The 20,685-nt window shown below is 37.4% G+C and overlaps 1 protein-coding gene across 2 annotated transcripts in view; it reads left to right on the top strand.

Moving 5' to 3' along the window:
• TTC27 (tetratricopeptide repeat domain 27) overlaps positions 1 to 20,685 on the top strand; it is a 172,046-nt gene that overhangs the window by 138,217 nt on the left and 13,144 nt on the right. For both annotated transcript variants that reach the window (XM_072770575.1, XM_072770576.1), the window contains 3 exons: positions 4,055 to 4,153; positions 7,204 to 7,256; positions 12,525 to 12,690. In XM_072770575.1, the coding sequence (XP_072626676.1) occupies positions 4,055 to 4,153; positions 7,204 to 7,256; positions 12,525 to 12,690 (318 nt within the window). The remainder of the gene's footprint in view (positions 1 to 4,054; positions 4,154 to 7,203; positions 7,257 to 12,524; positions 12,691 to 20,685) is intronic.

Here is a 20,685-nt window from a genome sequence, read left to right as displayed (position 1 = left end):
CTACCTTCAGTTTGCCCTGGAATGTGCTCTGTAGAAATCTCAACCAGAGCCTCTCTGTCGGATGATTACCTTTCTCCGTTCTTGCCCAGTCTCTTTGATAAAAGATTTGCCTTTCAGCTCTTCCCTCAAGCTAAACGTGGTCATCCATTCTTGTACTTCATTTGTGTCCACTTGCCTAATTGAGAGAACTTTTGGGGGATAGATATGCTCTAGTTCTTAAAAAATTGGTTTTCAGGATGCCTGGGTGGTTCATTCGGTTAAGTGTCTACCTTTGGCTTAAATTAAGGTCATGATCTTGGAGTCCTGGGATCAAGCCCCATGTGGAGCTCCCTGCTCAGCAGGGAAGCCTGCTTCTCCCTTTGCTCATCACCCTGCTTGTGCTCATGCTCTCTCTCTCTCAAATAAATAAATAATCTTTTTTTAAAAATAAATAATCTTTTTTTTTTAAATAAATAATCTTAAAAACAAATTGATCTCCTGGGTTTTCCCAGCCCACAGTTAAGTCTGTTCTTTTTTTCCTCTCTCACTTTATTGGTGACAAGGATGGTATTGCCATAAATCTTGGCTGTGTGTAGGCAGAGTGGTGTAAGTGGGAGACATTGTGGCCACATGGGGAAGACATGGGCTTTGCAGTCCCGTTGACTGGGTCAGATCTCTCCTCAATCACTCACTGACTCTGTAACCCCTCATCATTTCTCTAATGAGAGTAATATTTATGATCTTCCAAGACTCTTGTGAGGAAGAAATGAGGTAATGTATGGAAAGCTCCTGATATCAAGTGCTTGGCACACATAGTAGATGCTCATTAAGTGCTAATATTCTGATTGCTATTATAAGAAGGAACAGGAGAGACTATAGCATGTGAAAGATAGGACGAGCCCAAGAGAGGGCCTTAGCCAGAGGAGCTAGTTGTTTGTTTGTTTTAAAGTAATCTCTATACTCAATGCAGAGCTCAAGCTCACAAGCCCTAGATCAAGAGTTGCATGTTCCACTGATGGAGCCAGCCAGGCACCCTAAGGAGCTAGATTTTTATTGGAGAAAGAAGAGGGGGATGGATAAACAGTGTCGAACTGTGGTGCCCAATATGATAAATGCTGACCAGTATGGCAGTTGAACACACTTGAAACGTGGCTAGTCAAAATTGAGATGTGCCATAAGTGCAGGATACATAGCAGATTTCAAAGACTAGATATGAAAACAATATAAAATGTCTCAGTAATACTGTGTATTGATAACATGTTAAAATTCGAATATTTTGGATTTGTAGAGTTAAATAAAATGTCACTAAAATTAATTTCACCTATCCCTTTTTACTCTTTACATATGGCTTCTAGACAACCATGATAAGGCTAACATTATATCCCCACGTGATTGCACTGGACTGGAAGGTAGAGGTCTTTGGTACTCAACTATATACGATTTTAATTTGGGGAATCATCTGAGAAGTTTTTTTGAGGGCTTTTGATTTTATTCTCTTACGATGTTCTGTTCTTAAGAGCATGACCTGAATCAAGATGCCAGTCATTATTGGTAATAATAGTTTAAGTAATAGTTTAAAATGAAAAAACCAAGAGAGACACCAATATTCTCCTTAGTTCTCCAAATTGTGAGGACCTCAATGGAGAAGCAAGATAGGAACGCATTATTTATGGTTTAGTGGTTCAGCTACAAGTAATTAGAAGATCTTAGAGTTTGTTTTTTAAAAAGCCATTTCATGATTTCAAAGAATAGGGTGTGTGCAAAAGTCATCTCCTATGTAATTATATCTTATCAACAGATGGAAATCTACTAGCAGCTAATGATCCTAGAATTTTCCTTCAGATGCAAATTATTAAAACAACACAAATGACCAAAAGTAAAAAAAAAAAAAAAAGAGAGAGAGAGAGAACCATAGTGCTATCTATTAAATTAAGTCATCTGTCTGATTTTCATTAAATTTATTTTGGTTTTAAGACACTGGTTACAAAACATTGACTTGTTTCAAAACTTTAAAGGTAAATAGTAATCTCATTGCCAGCTTGTTTTAGAGCTGTGAGGAATTGCTAATTTTAGACATTCGTAACCTTTGTCTTTCCAGGTGGATTGAAAAATAAAGTTCTCTATTTACATCTTGAATTTACACTTTTTTTTTTTTAATAACAACACATGTGAAATAGTTTTGTGGGAAGGTTATTTGCAGAGAGCAAGCACAGCACATGCATTTTGAGAACTTTGAGGGCTGTTCTCATTTTTTTGCTTTAGACCCAGAAATGAGGTATCCCTCCTTTCAAGTAAACTAGTCACCACAATTCATTAGATATAAGATGCCATTAGTTGGGGACGCCTGGATGACTCAGCGGTTAATAAGTTCTGCTTTCAGCTCAGGGCCTGAACCTGGAGTTCAGGGATCGGAGTCCCACATCGGGCTCCCTGAGGGGAGCTTGCTTCTTCCTCTGCCTGTGTCTCTGCCTCTGTGTCTCTCATGAATAAATAAATAAAATCTTAAAAAAAAAAAAAAAAAAAAGGCCATTAGTTGTGACAGGCACATCTTAGGTGCCACCTTATATAAAAAATAAAATGCCTCCAATAAACTCCAATAAGCTATCGGATCTATCTCAGAGATGTTGAATGGCGAAAAAAAAGTGTACCTTATACCTGATGAAATATAACACATAACACACAGATTTTGAAACTTTCACCTTAGTTAGAAGTTAGCTTGTTTTATATATTGTTTAGAAGTTAGCGTCAGACTTCGGGCCAGCTCAGAAGGTATCATTAGTAGTGTGTTTAGTCTCTCTATTCTGTAAATAATTGACAGAAGGAAGGTGTAATGAGGTCATTTTTCAGTTGCTGGTAGTCCCTTGATTCAGAAAAGTGAACTTCTAACTTTGCTTCAACCTGATAGCTCCAGCATTCCCCCCACCCCCCCCAAACACACACCCATCTCCTTTCAGCAGTTACCTATCCCTCTAACAAAATCTGTTCTCCATAAAGGCTCCTGATAGCAGTTATTTATAGCCTCTTGTGAATTCAAGGCAAAGTGTTAAATTGCCCAGGGATGTTTGCTTTCTGAGCCTTATCTCTAATTATCGGCTAAAAATCTTTATCTGCTTAAAAACCGTTCAGGCCTCAACTAGCCATACGGAACAAGTTTTGTGGAAATGGCCAGGGGAGGAGGGGTGCACCGGCCGTCTCCTGCGCTGCCTCTGTGGAAGGCTCCGAACAGATAACAAAGCACCTCCTTTCCTTTCCCACCCTGAAGGGTGTCACCAAACCTGTCCGCGGGCTCCCTGCTTTGTCCCGGGAGTCAGGGAGCGGCAGCGGCATGCTCCTGCTGCCCTTACTAACTGCATCGGAAAGGAAAGCAAACTTGACTGCGTTTCTGACTAATTTCATTGAATTTTTATCAGTTTTATCGTTCTTTTGATAGAGCCTATTGAATTTTAAGGAAATGCTGCGATATGAAGAATTCTGTAATTTCAATAGCTACTTCCTACTTTCACCTGTTTTTTTTTTTTCCCCCTAAATCTCTCTGCTAACACATCTTACTGTTGACTCAAGTCAGGCTTTCTAATTTGAATGGCGTTTGGTAATCCAGATGCTCAGCCTGCTTTCTCTAAATTATTTTCAGACATGCCGAAGCAGATACAGGCTAGGGCATTTGCTCTCAGTTAAATTACAGAATTGTTTGGGGCTAACTTAAAGATGAAAGCAAGAGCTTTTCTTCTGAAGTTTGTTATACATGATCAGTTGTGAATTTGCTGATACTTTGTATACTTTTGACATAGTTGATACTCAGTAAAAAGGTTAGAGTAATCCCACTCTCAGAGTATCAAGGTTTATGGATGGCTCTTGATGGCATTCATGGTATTTGGTGAATACAAAGAATGGTCCTTCTCAGCAAGATATACAGTGATACTGCACGTACTTTTGGTGTTGTATTAGCTTTGAAAATTTATATGAAAAAATTCACCTCTAGTACTCAATTTCCTACATTGAAATGAATGTAGACTGTAAAGTAAATATCTTATAGATCTCTATATGTTTGAGTGACTTTGACCTTTTGTCTTTGCAGCTTGGGGTGTGGTTTTCTCTTGGCTGTGCCTATTTGGCGTTGGAAGACTATGGAGGTTCAGCGAAGGCATTTCAGTGTTGTGTGACTCTAGAACCCGATGTGAGTTTGTTCAGTCTGCTTTCCTTCTCGCAGCGCTTTAATTATTCTCTAAATTGCTTGGATTGTACTATTGTTCAGAATAGCAATTCCTATGGGTATATAGTTTCAGTTATACAAGATGAATAAGTTCTAGAGATCTGCTGTATAACATTGAGCCTGTGGTTAACAGTACTGTGTTGTGTACTTAAAAATTTGTAGAGAGGGTAGATGTCATGTTAAGCGTTCTTCTCACAAAAACAACAGATTAAAGAACAAAAAATTCCGGTCTTCTATTATTTTATGTTACAATAAAAGAACGCCTCCTTTTGTGTTGGAAGAAAGTATACCTTTGACAGAAGATCACACCTTAAGGTAAATTATTCATAAGTCTAGAAATAAATTTCTTCTTATAATAGTCAAGTTATTCATGGAAACAATGTTGATACAACAGTTTTGTAGTTAAAATTATGCTTAATGGAAATACATAGCAAAATGTCACATCTGTTCAGTAATGTGTACTGCCTATGTTAATTGCATTCCTTCTTTTCGTCTAAGATCTTTTAATACGTAATAGTTTTACTGAGATGATAAATCGCATACCATATAGTTTGTCCATTTAAAGGGTACGATTCAGTGATTTCTTAGTATATTCAAAATTGTACAACCATGCCACAGTACATTTTAGAACATTTTAATTTTATTTATTTTTTTAGAACATTTTTATTATCATATAAAGAACCCCCTTCTACTCATTAGCAGTCACTCCTCATTTCTACCAAACACCTTCCACCCCCTACCCTCCACCTTCTGCCCCAGGCAACCACTAATGTACATTCTGTCTCTAGATTGGTCTATCCTGGACATTTTATAAATGGAATCATATACTATGTGGTCTTTTGTGTCTTCTTTCACTATGATCAGTGTTTTCATAGTTCATCCATGTTGTCTCATGTATCAGTACTTCATTCCTTTTTATGGTCAAATAATATTCCATTATGTGGGCATATCACATTGCACTTACTTGTTCATCACTTGATGGACATTTGGATTGTTCTGCTTTTTTGCCTATGATGAATTAGGTTGCTCTGAACAGTCATTTACAAGTTTTTGTGTGGACATATGTTTCTTTTTCTCTTGGGTATGTACCTACTTGTAGAATTAGTGGGCATATTAGCTCTGTGTTCAGAATTCTGAGAATCTGCCAGACTGTTTTCTAAGTCACTATTTTATATCCCCACCAGCAAGTATGTGGGGATTCCGGTTTCTCAACATCTTTGCCAGCACTTATTACATCTATTTTGTTGATTCTAATCATCTGAGGAGGTGGCATTGTTTCCCACCTTTGGAGAAATATTTATTGACATCCTTTGCCCATTTTTAAATTGAGTTAGTTATCTTTTATTATTGAGTTGTAGAAGTTTTTTTATACATCCTAGATACAAGGCCCATATCAGATACATGATTCGCAAATTTTTTCTCCCATTCTGTAAATTGTTTTTCACTTTCTTGATAGTATCTTTTGAGGTATGACAGTTTTTAGGTGTTTTTTTTTTTTTAAGGTTTTATTTATTTATTCATGAGAGGCAGAGATATAGGCAGAGGGAGAAGCAGGCTTCCTTCGGGGGTCCTAATGTGGAACTCAATCCCAGGATCACCATCTGAGCCAAAGGCTCAACCACTGAACCACCCAGGTACCCCAGTTTTTAGTTTTGATGAGGTGCAGCTATCTGTTTTTTCTTTTGTTGCTCATGTCTTTGGTATCATATCTAAGAGTCCACTGCCAAATTTAAGGTCATGAAGACTTCCCTTTGTGTTTTCTTCTAAGAGTTTTATTGTTTTAGATCTTATATTTATGTCCAACCTGCTGTTAAATATATTCATTGTAAGCATGGATGCTTGTTGAGGTTTCTGGAGCTTATTCTCTGCTGCACAGATCTCACTTCCCTGTTTGTTTTTGTTTGTTTCCCTGCAAGTTCTAGCCAAGTTTTGAGCCCTGAACTCTTATCTCTTTCTTAATCTCAGTAAGACATGCTGTGCTGCTTTGGTTTCTACCTCTCTGTGCTGAGCCCTGAAAGTGCCTCTAGATGGAAGTGTACATTGATTGTTGAGACATCTTAGTTTACCTTCTTTCAAGAATCACAGCCCCATGCTGCTTGTTTTCCAACTTTTCAAAAATATTTGCTCTCTAAATTTTGACCAATTTTTAGATTTTTATGGTAATAAGGCTAGTCTAGTCTGGTACTAACTGTGCTATGTTTGCAAGCAGATGTCCATTGCCACTTAATTTCTAAATCATACATATTAACTTGAAAACTGTATACCCTATATTTTATAAAAAGCTGAACAGAGAAACAACATAATTCATATTGTTCTTTTTTAAAAAAAAATTATTTGAGAGAGATAGTGAGAGCATGAGCAGGGAGGAGAGGGAAAAGCAGGTTCCCTGTGGAGCAGGAGCTGGATATAGAGCTCAATCCTAGGACCATGGGATCATGACCTGAACCAAAGGGGCAGATGCTTAACTGACTGAGCAACCCAGGTGCCCCAATTTATATCATTCTTGTTATAATCAACATTTATGTAATGACTTTATTTTTGTCATTGTACAGAGGAGTAAATAGAAAAGTATGTTTGATTGTTGAAGTACTTAGGAATAACACAGGAGAACATGTACTCCTTAATTCTCCTATCTGTTGAAAGATGATGGTAAAAGAGCAAAGGCTTTTAAGATATGGAAAACAATATTCTGCATCACCCTGGATTTGTAATACATATCTATTGTGTAAATTCTACTGCAAATTGTCCAATTACTTTGGAAGTCTAAATTTGGAAATAAAATCCTAGCTAAATTCCAAATTAGTGTTTAATAGGTCAATTTGTTGACTATTTTTGCTTTAAAGTATAAAGGTTACGTTTAATTTATTTAATTTTTCGTATGCCTTTAACATACCTATTGAAAATTGCAATTGTAAAGAGCACCTCTTGGGCTAGAAAAATGTATTATACTTTGGGTTATAGCAATTATTTCACCTAAATGAGAATAGTCTAAACTGAATTCCCTATCATTTCAGAATGCTGAAGCTTGGAACAATTTATCAACTTCTTATATCCGATTAAAACAAAAGTAAGTACATCAGACTATGAAGAATTCAGTTTCCAAAACAAATGACATTTTCTTCCACTGAGTATTATGCCTTCTTTTCCTTTTGCCCATCCGTATCTTTGAGTTAGAATGACTTAATATAGCAATTTGAATTCTAAATATAGTTTACCTTTTGAAAACATTTACTGTGTGATAAAGTAAGTATTATTTGGAATCTTTGATACTGAAGGTTTGCATCCTAAATTCCATTACATGATAAAGCACACATGCCTTTTATTTGTCAACTCAATTGATAGATTCTTGTTGATTGCTTGCTGTGGACTAGGTATTACTGAGAAATATGTCTTCAGGAATTGTAGATTTAAAAAATATCATGCTGTATTATTTTAAAAATTGATTAGCATTAAAAGTAGTAAATATCAGGTGGGAAATACAAAGAGAGCTATAATAACAGGTGATATTTGTAGAACACTCATTCTATGCCAAACACTGTGGGTCTCAGAAGAGAGAAGGATTATGGTCCTGGTTCAGGGACACGTCTGAGAGAATGCTGGACTCAAGCTAAAATTTGAAGAATGAGTAGAGGGGCCAGAGAAAATCCATCCATCCTTCCTTCCTTCCTTCTGTTTTTTTAAGATTTTATTTATTTATTCATGAGAGACACACAGAAAGTGGCAGAGATGTAGCAGAGGAAGAAGCAGGCTCCCTGCAGGGGTCCTGATGTGGGACTCAATCCCAGGACCCCAGGATCACGACCTGATCCAAAGGCAGACGCTCAACCACTGAGCCACCCAGATGCCCCTGGAGGAAAGCCTTTCAAGCAAGGGCAATATGATCATATGCAGAGCAAGTAAACTACACCAGCTATAGGTTATAGTGAGGTCTGTAGGGAGAGAGAAGGTTGGAGTCAAATTGCAGTGTGTTCTGATAATCTCACTAACAAATTGAGATTACTGTGTTGACAATAAGATGCTAGAGCTTTTGGGTGGGGGGTGGTAATTTCATGAAAAAAAGAAGCTTTGGGGGAAGATTTATCTGGTGGCAATGTGAGACAGACTGGAGAGGAAACTGGGAGCTGGGAACCCAGTCAGGAGACAGCTGTTGTAACAGTCCAGGCAGGAGATAACTAGCCTGGAAAAAGAGGGGACAGATGCCAGTTTATAAAGGGGACAACCAACTGGCCTTATTGACTGTCCACAGAAAGCCAAGGGAAGGAAAGAGACAAGATTTGCTGTGGCCAGAGTTTTAGTATGAAGGAAAGGATGGATCTATTTCCATTTTCATTTGGCCTTATTTTCAAACTTAATTTAATTTTTCTTTGTGGATTCACAAGATACTTCTGAAGATATCATTAAATCCACATTACATCAAAATACTTCTGCTGCTCTTGGATGACAAACTACATAAATAAAGTACTGTTTTTTCTACTGTGCTCTTTGGAAAATAATATTATGTTCTTGATTGCAACTGATTATGTTAAAATTCCCTAGGGACCCTTTTGGTTTAAAGCAAGGGGCAGGGGAAATCCCTGTCATAGTTGTAGAGTGATTCAGTGGGTTTTTCTGGTAACCCTGATAATTTTGTATGTAGTGAGGCTCTAGATACTCTACCTTATTTTCCAGCCCATTAACCCTAAGAATTCTGCTTTCTCTCTTAGGGGGTCCTGCACATTGTTCAACTTCTTTCTGGCGCTTTCTTGTTTTCCTGCAGCTCCACAAATAGGTTTCTGTGTAAAAGTGGGGTTGTAAGGTCAAAGGTGAATCACTGCTTTATTCTTGCCTTTTTGCTTTTTCCTTTCTTTGCTGCTGTTCCAGACATAGTTCATTTTTGACTCATGAGATTGTTCCTGCAGGCGTAAATTATGGCTGCTCCTATCAAAAGAATCCTACTCATGCCTAAAAGGGACCGTTAAAACCATCTCGTCTGTCCCTTTGCTCTCCCGGGGTTCTTCACTAACATGCCCTTTTTGATATTTCTTCTCATTCCTTAGGCATCACATCCCTGCCAGTCCTTTGGGAAAATATCCATCTTTGTCACTTTTATAGCACAACGTTATAACCATTTGGCTTGATAAGTGAATCTTGAACTGAAGATCCTTATAAAGAAGCCACACTTATGAAAAAGTAATTCATAGCACAGACTATGAGGCCAGGAGATTGTGGTCAGAGGATGAGCAGACATGTCAGACCAAGGATAATCCTCCTGCCTAGGATGCTTCCTGTCGAGTTCTTTCCACCAGGCTGACCTCACCCACCCCCAGGTGGATGGGAGAATTGCAGTCTCAGTCTACCACTGCTGAAGGCAGTTGCTGTTACGTGGGAGGTGGGCATAGGAAGTGGAACAGGTAAAGAGAAAAAGACACACGCACACAAGTCCCCCGCCAAAGCAATTTAAGGCTGAATTTGAGGAAGGGTCACAGTAGGCATACTTTCATTTTTAACTCTAAAGGATGGTGGGCTAAGGAATAAGTGCATCAGTACATTTCATAACAACTTTAGGTAAATTATTTAATGTAGAGAATATAAGATTAAACCACAGTGAATTGGCTGTCAATGAGAAGACAAAAAGGACTTTGTTATAAGGATGTTACTGTGATCAGTACCATAGGTGTATTAGAAATTGATTCAGTGCTTCAGGGAGTGATTCTCAGAGCAATGGCCTGGGATGACCAGAAGAATCTCCATTATCCCCTCCAAAATTTGCCTTGAAGTCATGGAGGAAAAGATGCCTTGTTGAAACATGGTGGGGCTCAGCAAGGAAAGGGAGGTGGACCTTGTAGTCATAAATTAACAAAGTCAAAATGGCTTTAGAAGAGGAGATTGCTAACATACATTTGAAGAAGGTTACTGTAATTGTCCAGTAAAATATTTATGATCTATAAAGGAACTATAGTCTTGTCCAGACAGGGGAGTAAAGCATTAAGCATCTTTTTGTTTGCTGAAATGTTTAACTTATAGAATAGGTGATGTGGAGTTCTGGTGATTTCTTTGCCAGTATTAAGTTTTTAATAGTCTTTTTCTCTTTCCTGAAGTGGCTTGTATAAGACAAGGATTCCTTGATGACTTGGTGTACTTTTTCTTTAAAATTACCTAGCCTTGTTTTAATTTTAATTGATTTATTTGGTTTTCTATTTCTTTAGCTCATTTGTATAATTTGTTTATAGCATCTTGTTTCAAAAAATTACTAATCTTATTTGTGCCAGTTTCTTTTATTCTAACTGGAATTTAGTTACACATTTGTCCATTTCATTTTTTTTCAAAGAGCCAGCTTTTGGTTTTGTTAATCATTTCTATTCTTTCTTTATATTTAATATCTTATTATTTTCTTCTTTCTTAAGTTTATTTGACATTTTTCTACCATGTTAAATTGAACATTTTCACTAATTTATTGTCATTTTTTATAATAAACCCATAAGATCACAGATTTTCCTATAAATACTGCTTGTCACCTGGGTGGCTCAGTTGGTTAATTGCCTTCAGCTCTGCATCCTGCTGCCTACTCGGTGGGGAGTCTGCTTTTCCCTCCCCCTCTTCCTCTGGGATATCTCTTGCTCTTACTTTCTCTCAAATAAAATCTATAAATAAATAAATAAATAAATACATACATACATACATACATACATACTGCTTCAGCCATATCCTGCCAGTGGTGATATATAGTATTTTCATAAAGCTCTAAATATTTTATACTTTCTACGTTTTTCCCTCATTTTGGTTTCCTTCTCTCTCTTTTTTTTTTTTTTTTTGGAATGCATCTTTAAGTTTCCAGGCATTTTTTTTAAAGCTATTTACTGTTGATTTCTTATTTAATTTCAGAGAATATGGTCTGTTATACTTTTAATTTTGCTTTTTTTACACAACTAGTAATTTTACTTCTTAATAATTAGTTAAATATAATGACATATTTCATCAGTTTCCTTTTTTTTTTTTTAAGATTTTATTTATTTGGGATCCCTGGGTGGCGCAGCGGTTTGGCGCCTGCCTTTGGCCCAGGGCGCGATCCTGGAGACCCGGGATCGAATCCCACATCGGGCTTCCGGTGCATGGAGCCTGCTTCTCCCTCTGCCTATGTCTCTGCCTCTCTCTTTCTCTCTCTGTGACTATCATAAATAAATAAAAATTTAAAAAAAATAATAATTAAGATTTTATTTATTTGAGTGAGAGAGCGCACAAGCAGAGGGGAGAGGAAGAAGCAGGTTCTCCGCTGAGCAGGGAGCCCAAAGTGGGGCTTGATCCCCTGACCCCAAGATCATGACCTGAGCCAAAGGCAGACACTTAACCGACTGAGCCACACAGGTGTCCCGTTTTATCAGTTTCTGTTCTCACCATTGATCATTTATTGTATCCCTGTCTTTCTCTCTGATTTCCCTTTTAATTTTTGCAAGAAAGGGTCCTTCAATAGTTCTACTTAGGACCAGCATCTGATAAACTCTCTTAGTCTTTGTACATCTGAAAGTGTTTGACTTCACATTTACTCTTGAGTGGTAAATATACCTGGTTATAAAATGTTAGGCACGACAATTATTTTGATGAAAAGCTTTACACGTATTATCCTATTGTTTTCTACATCTTTTGTTGCTAATAAAATATCTGCTGTTCTCATTGTCATTCTTTTGTAGGTTTCAGAATTATTTTTAATGTTTTGCACTTTCATCCAACATAACTAGATGTTGGTTTATCTTTATTTATAATGTTTGGTACAAAAATATACTTTTGATCATAGAATTTAGATCTTTGTTCAGTTCTGGGAAATACTGAACCTTATTTCAAATACTGTGTCCTGACATTTTCTGCATCTTTTTACTGTGGCACGTCAATCAGATGTATGTTTGAGCCTTACCTCTCATACTTTCTTTATTGCTTTTTTGTTTTTTAATCTGAATTCCTTGTAGATTTCTCACTACTGCTTTCCAATTCATCAGTTCTCTCTTTGCATGCAGTCTAGTTTTTTTGTTTTTTTTTTGTTTTTTTTTTGTCACCTATGGAGGTTTGTTTGTTTAAATGTCTCTTTCAATTCCAAAATTTCCAGTTGGTTTTTATTTACATTTCCCTGCTCTTGTTTAATTTCTACCTGTTTTTTGTGTTGCAATTTCTTGTTCCATTTAAATTTTTAAAAATTTTGTAGGGAAATTTAAGGTGCTTTGGAATTGTTTGAGTCTCAAATTCTGTTTATTAATGTGAATGATTAAGGACTGACAGGAAGTTGACATTAGCATTTTATACCTGAATCTATGGTTTATTTAGCTATGATTGTTCATCATTTTTGCCTTTAAAATCTGACCTTCAATAGAGTAAAAGCTTTTAGAACTTTACAAGAAGCTCTCAAGTGCAACTATGAACACTGGCAGATCTGGGAAAACTACATCCTCACCAGCACTGATGTTGGGGAATTTTCAGAAGCCATTAAAGCTTATCACCGGCTCTTGGACTTACGAGACAAATACAAAGATGTTCAGGTGAGAGATTCATATTTGTTTTTTCAACTTGTGATTGGCATTAATGCTTGATTATATGATTGTGATACTGACTAAATATGTATTTGGTTTTGGTTCTGGTTTCTGGCACAGAGATCCAAAAGCTTTGGAATTTCCTAAATGATGACAGCCAATAAAGGTGTCTTCTGTTGTGTTATGAGGTGACTTTTGGAAAGCACCTAAGGATGGTGATGGTTGCCAGGAAGTACAGGGCTGGAGCTTTCATTCCCATAACCTCTACTCCCTTCTTCCTGTGATCTCCTGGGAGGGAAGAGGGTCTGGAGATTGAACTCCCATCAACAATGGCCAATGATTTAATAAGTCATGTCTATGTAATTGAGCTTCCATAAAAACCCAAAAGGAGGGATCCCTGGGTGGCGCAGCAGTTTAGCGCCTGCCTTTGGCCCAGGGCGCGATCCTGGAGACCCGGATCGAGTCCCACGTCGGGCTCCCCGTGCATGGAGCCTGCTTCTCCCTCTGCCTGTGTCTCTGCCTCTCTCTCTCTCTATCATAAATAAATAAAAATTAAAAAAAATACTAAAAAAACAAACAAAAAAACCCCAAAAGGATAGGGTTCAAGAGCTTCTGTGTTGGTAAACACATGGAGGTGCAGGGAGAATGTACATCTTGAGAAAGCATGGAAGCACCATGCCTTTTCCCACATATTTTGCCTTATGCATCTCTTCCATCTGGCTGTTCCTCATAATAAACCAATAATCTAGTAAGTAAGATGCTTCTTGAAGTTCTGTGAACTAACTACTCTAGCAAACTAATCAAACCTGAGGAGGGGTGATTTGGAATCTCCAATCTATAAAAGCACAGGTGACAACCTGGACTTGTGACTGGCATCTGAAGTGGGGAGGAGGAGGGACTGGCAGTTTTATAGGACTGAGACATCAGTGTGTGGGATCTGATGCAATCTCAAGGTAGATAGTGTCAGAATTGAGTTGGTAGTATGGGGAACCCCCCGAACCCACACACATCTATGTACATGTGCATGCACGTGTTCACACACACACAGGTCAGAACTGGGGACCAGAATCATCTGAATGATATAATTTGTTTCCTTGACTCTACACAGGAAAATTTTGTTAAACATACGTGATATATAAAACAAGTTTTTTTTCTTTAGTTGAATATTCTTCATTATGTATGCTGGCATTCCAATGTCAAATATGTTTGTGTAGTTATAGACTGACTGTTACTGTGACTCAGTTAAGGAGAACTGATAAGTGGTTTACATACGTACAGTCAGCTTGCAGGAACAAAATAGAATGATGTTTGTATGATTTATTGCTTTGGTTATCTCAATGTAATAGCTAGAATAAGTCTCATACTCATTGATTCACTCATTGAACAAGCATTTACTGTATACTTTCAGATTTTTTTTTAATACTTTGAGATGTTTTGAACAATATAGAAATGAAGACTAGCATTTTCTTTGTAGTGGTTAGTGAAATGATCCTCTTGGTGAGATGAAGTCAGAATGGTTAACTCTTAACACTGTCCAAAAAATATTAGATCCTTTCAGAAAATGTGGGGGACTTGAAGCCACTGTGTTTGTCATCTTGTGGTTGAACTGTGGTTGAAGACTGTACAAACACAAGGCTGCGCAGGAGCCTATGAGTTACAAAGTCAAGAGGCTTGAAAATATAACACTTTATTTGCATTAGTCAGCACATGCTATTTAAAATGAGGAAGTTGAAATAATGAAAAAAAATATCTAATGTATGATAATACCTATTTTTATGACCTGTTATCTGTACTCCAGCTGTTCCAAAATCTGCCCTTTCTGGGCCCTGTCATTTAGCCCTGCCCCTCAACCTGTCTGCCTGGTCTTGCAAACTCAGGCATATAACTGGCCAGGCTCAGCTTCTGGGCTGTTCACTTCAAAGATCTTTGGCTTCAATTAGAAAGATATACCTACTTCCAGGACGTATGTTGACCCCTTTGAGTTAGTTTTCTTTTTCTTTTATTCTTCCATCCTTTCTAAATACTGTACATTGACTGTACATTGATCAATTAAAATGTTAACAGAGGCATAGCTGAACTTTACATCCTAGAGAGGATAGGAGCCCTAGCACATTTATTTGTATAGTTTCCTGCCAGTCCTGTGGACAGAGCTGAAACTTTCTGCTGAGGCAGTTCTTTCTCTTCTATACCTAGCCTGTGGACAAAGGGTACTGATGAGGCTCTGTATGTTCGAGGATCTCAGTATGTTACCAAACCACTGAGAATGAGGCAGAGATTCCAAGGTGCTTATCCTCCTGTTTACTTCAACTGTAGTTTTTTAAAAAGATCTTTCTTTACTAGAAAGCATCCTAAAGCCTATTCCTAAAATCTCAGGGAGAATATACATATTTTATAGTGGTAGTTTATTCCATCTTATACTTGAAATAAATTCTGGGTTTTTTTTCTTTCACATTAAAAAAATGCATAAAACCTTGAAATCCAACACTTCTCATTTAGACACCACCGCTGGCTCAGTTCCAGCATTCTTTAGCATTACAAACTGTCAGAGCAGGAAGGGACCCTAGAGGAGGCCTGCAGGCTCAGCTACACAAACCACACACACATTAGAAAGGAGTGTGAAGCTCCCCTCCTACCTGATAATACTGGAAGGGTTGATTTTCCAACTTGTCAACCTGCTTTCCTGTCCTGCTGGTGTCGCTGCTGGGGATGTCATGTCTTCTGAATTGTCTTAGAATTGACTCCTTGGTCAATCTGATCCCATTAGTCTTCTATCATGTGTCTCCAGTTTCTTCTTTTTTTTTTTTTAAGAGTTTATTTATTTATTCATGAGAAGCACAGAGAGAGGGAGAGGCTGAGACGCAGGCAGAGGGAGAAGCAGGCTCCATGCAGGGAGCCCAATGTGGGACTCGATCCTGGGTCAAAGGCGGCATTAAACCGCTGAGCCACCAGGGCTGCCCTACAGTAGTATTTTTTTTTTTAAAGATTTTATTTGTTTGAGAGAAAAAGAGAGAGAGAGGAGCAGAGGGAGAGGGACAAGTAGACTCTGTGCTGAGCATAGAGCCCAATGTGGGGCTTGATCTCATGACCCTGAGATCATGACTGGAACTGAAACCAAGAGTCAGATGTTCAACTGACTGAGCCACCCAGATGCCGCCATACAGTAGTATTTCATCTGGACATGAATTATTTCAGTGAGTTTGAAATTAGTTTCTATAAAAGTTCAGTGTTTTTAGAAACAATTAAGGGCAGCTTTAGGGTTCTTGAGACTTCCGTCCTGTAGCCCCACTACCACACACAGAAGCACCCAGTAATCGATCCTATTGTGAGAAATATTGCTTGTAAACAAGGCACTTTGGATAGCACTTTTGAAGATGTCTTAAAGCTCTTAGCTTAATTTTTACATTTGGATTTGGAGAAATATTACTGAGAACATAGTATCTAGATAACCAGAAATTTACTCAGATTAAATTATCATCTGTAGCACCTTATGATGGAGAAATTGCCACAGTGAGATAACATGTCAGGACCTGTTACTAGCTTTTCTTACAAGTGTCTTAGAATGCTGATGGCAATGTTTTGTGTCTGGCAGGTGTGGGTAGAATCGCTCTGTAGTGATGGAATCATCATGGAAGGGAAGTCTTGATAGCTAGTGATGAGCTTGGTCATATTTAGCCTCATGGAATATTTGTCTGTCATCATGCTTTATTACAATTAGTGTGGACCAAGACGATTGATAGGTTGTCTGTAATATTTTTTTATCTTGGCTAAAAAATTTTTTTACTTAATTTGACTCTATAAGTTGGCAAGGGATGTCTTTCAAAAAACCCCTGATATTCTTACGTTTGACATTACCTGACCTCATTCTCTTTTAGTTTGGTTTAAAAATTTATTTATTTAATTTTTATATTTGCATATATACAAATGTGATTATTGTCAGTTTCATTGTTTCTTTTTGTTTTACTTTTGCTAAGCCTTTAATATCACAGTTTGATTCTTTACGTGTAGTCATTATTTTTCCATTTTAATGATTGATAATGTGCTCAGTTATTTATAGTGTAAAGCATGTATTGTCCATAGTTATTACCGACTATATAAAAAAGAATGAGTGCCATTTTCAGTGTATACAAATACATTATTTGAATAATGAAGTCACAGTCATTTAAAAAATACAAATATTTTAGCCTTGAAATCCTAATATTAAAGGAAAAGAACCAAAATAGGCCAGTCATGAAGCTAAAAGAAAAAAGAGGCATTCACATTTTTAGAAATTGTTTTAGTGTTAGTGTTGGACATGCCTCTTCTGTAAGGGCCACAGTACTTTACAGCCTTACGTTGCCCATTTGTGCAAACATGTCCAGATGAATTCACTGTTTAATGTTAAGAATCTTACAACATGCCAATTTGAGTTGTAGCCCTTCATATCATAGAATGCTAATTAAAATCATATTTTTGCATATGTCATGCCTTTCATGTATATATGCAAATAGATTTTGTTACCTTTCAGCTATTGGTAACTTTATGAAGGAGAGTTGTGATACATAATTAACAAAAATGTTTGCAAGCCCTTTTACACTGAAAGTTATAACATTAAATTTTTCTTTTTTCTTTTTTTTCTTATCCAGAGAACCATTTTAGTCTGTTTTTTTTAACTTTTAAACTTTTTTTAAAAAGTTTTAAAACTTTAAAAAAAACTTTTTTTTTAATTATTTTTTTATTGGAGTTCTGTTTGCCAACATATAGCACAACACCCAGTGCTCATCTCAAGTGCCCCCCTCAGTGCCCATCACTCAGCCACCCCACCCCTGCCCATTTTCATGTGTGTGTGTACATGTTAAATTTATACGCCCCTAATACATAGAGTAAATTAGCTACAAATTATTTTGTATTTTTCAATGTTTGTAATAAAAGAACTATCTGTATCACTTTTTCCTTTTTTTCTCTATGCCCTAATTTTGACTAATGCATAAACTAGTAAAACTCAGGAATTTTATCATAGCACATATTTATATTCATGTCTAGATTATACATATGTATTTTAGTTACCATAAAACAAAATTTCATATTCCTGCATAATTAATCTCTTTAATTTTCCAGGCTTTTACTATTGTAGATAATGCCATGAGTATCCTTGCAGATAACTCCTTGTGAATACCATGCTTCTTTCCTCAGGGTACATTCTAATGTTGATTTGTTAATTTTTTCTTTTTTCTTTTTTTTCCTCCTCTTCTTTCTCGCCCTCCTTAGCCTTCTCCTCCTTCTTTGATCACTGGGGCAATTTTTTAGGAAAAGAATTTAACTATTGCAGTATTACACTCCATTTACTATTTATAAATGGAAGAGGAAGGGAAGGGGGTTAACGTATATCAAGTGCTTGCTGTGTTTCTGGCACTTCACATGGGTTATCTTTTAATAGGGCATTCAGCATTTTTAGGTGGGTACTAAATATTTCTCATTTTACAGTGGGTGAATGTGAACCATAAGGAGGTTATATAACTTGACCAGTCATTTAGCTAGTAGAAACCAAAGACAGGAATCTCATTTAGGTATGCCTGTTTTTCTCCTTTGTGTCATGTCTTGAAGTCTATGGGAAGATTCATGTTAAAAAACTCATTTCTATATTAGTGAGTATGTGAACTACATTACAAAGTTTTTAAAAATTGGGGCATAAGTTATATAGGTTAAAATTTATAGATCTTAAGTGTTAGTCGATGTGTTTGGATCACCACATGTTCTTATATAGCCAACCCCCAAAACAGGTATGGTACATTTTCATCATCACAGAAAGTCCTCTTATGTCCCTTTCCAGTCACTTATACCACCACCCTTGCCCCTCAAGTTAGGCAACTGCTTTCTGATTTCTGCACCATAGTTCAATTTTGCTTTTTCTTAAATGTCATATACAGAGACTCATACACTGTATGTTCTTTTATATTGCCCTTGTTCTTTGTGTGGATTTCCATGTGGTATATTCTTTGGAAAGGTGGGGGAGGTGGTGGTGCTGAACAGTGGGCAGGTTGCCAACCAAACTGAAGTCTTGGAACAAATGGTGGCTCCCTGAAAGAAAAGAGGGGTGAGGGACACCTGGATGATGGCTCAGTGATTGAGCATCTGCCTTTGGCTCAGGTCGTGATCCTGGGGTCCTGGGATCAAGTCCCACATCAGGCCTCCCTCTGCCTATGTCTCTGCCTCTCTCTCTCTGTGTCTCATGAATAAATAAATAAAATCTTTTTTTAAAAGAGGGGGAGGGAATGGATATAGTTTATTTAAATTATATCTGTAAAATAGGTATTATTTCCATTTGATTCCTGAGGTATCTGAGGCTCAGCAAGGTGAACTAGTAAGGCTGATATTTCATAGCTGGCAAGTGGTAGTAAAGCCAAGACTTGAAGCCTAATGTCTCATCTATTTAACCTAAAAACCTGTGCATGCCTTTTCTATAATTGAAGACATTTTTTTTTCCCTGAAGAAGTGAAAATGCAAATATTAAACTGTCTACCTTGCTGTGATAACCGAGATTTGGGGAAGCCATGGGTCAGGGTTATCAGGCCAGGAAACAGAGCAAGTTCTTTAAAGAGCTCCAAGTGGAGCAGGGAGATAGCCAAGATTGGAAGCGGAAAACTGCTTCATTCCTGGCCTGGAGCCCACTTGGAAGTTTTTGTAATTGGACCTAAGGCAGTGCCATTCCTTCTTGCTTTGAAGACCTTCAGAACTCAAAAGGCCAACACCTTGTGCTTTTGGCCAAGATTTGATTTTGGTGAGACTTGGCCAAAGAGTTCAAGGTTAGTGTTGGGGAAGGGGATAGCTAGGTCTTTCTCTGTGTGGGGATTCTTCAGCAGGTACATGGGAATCACTGTTCCTCCATGTGAGGAAACGTGAACTCTCTTCAGGGGCTAGAGGTGGCTCTCCACAGTCATTCTCTGCTCTCTGCATTCCCTAGGCTCAGGAGAGAAAACGAAAGTTCTCTATCCCCTAAATGCATGAGAGCTGCAGGCAAGGGATTAAGAGGTCATCACAAGGCATCCGTGGCGTGGCGTTGGTTTGGGGAGAATGTGAGGAACTACATGTTGTTTATATTGATTAGAGTGAAATCCCTTTAAGCATCCTGGCTTAAAAAATGTACTTAGATTACTCTATGATACATCAAATGAATTCCAAATGGACCAACTATATGCAAAATATTTTTTCATCTCATAAAAATATCAGGAATAGAAGTGGATACTTCGCAAATTTTCTGAACTTTAAAGCAATAAAAGAAAACTTGAATTTTTATGACCACATTTTAAAAATATGTGACAGAATATTTGTAACAAATAGGAAAGATAAAAAAATTAATTATACCCTTATTATATAAAGAGTTAACATCTGCTGTGGAAATGAAATGTGACAGAACAGAGGATTCAGAAACAGACTCGAGTAAGTATGAGAATGTAGTCCATGAGGAAGATGACATTCTCAATCTGTGGGATAAAAATAGAACATTCAATATGTATTAGAATAGTTGGCCAAGCATATGGGATAAAAAACTAAAGCTCTGCTTCACTGCTTAAACCAAAATAAATTCAAGTGGACCAGATATTTAAATTGGAATGCCTTGAGAATTAGGATTATGTTGTAAATAAGAGCATTGATTCTGAAGCTAGGCAGTCCGGGCTTGTAGCCTGCCTCCACTGGTCACTACCCTCCGGCCGTGGGGAAGTTAATCACTTTGTGCCTCACCTTCACAGATGAAGATGAAAATAGCACCTGCCTCCCAAGGATTATTGTGAGGATTAAATGAGTTGATATATGTAAAGGGCTTAGAATAGTGCTTGACACGTACAGGTGTTCTAAGTGTGGCCGCTTTCGTCGTCGTCATCATCATCGTCATCATCACCGAAAAAGTAAGGCCATTAAGGCACTAAAAGATAAGAAAGTATGGCAAATATGTTTTATAAGATTGGGGTTGGAGAAATTATTTTTAATCATGATTCAAAAGCCATACTCCAGTAAGGAAAAGTTTGAGAG

Source organism: Canis lupus, chromosome 12 (assembly GCF_048164855.1).
Source record: "Canis lupus baileyi chromosome 12, mCanLup2.hap1, whole genome shotgun sequence".
In the NCBI taxonomy this organism is placed as follows: domain Eukaryota; kingdom Metazoa; phylum Chordata; class Mammalia; order Carnivora; family Canidae; genus Canis; species Canis lupus.
This window is presented reverse-complemented; position numbering and strand designations above follow the sequence as displayed.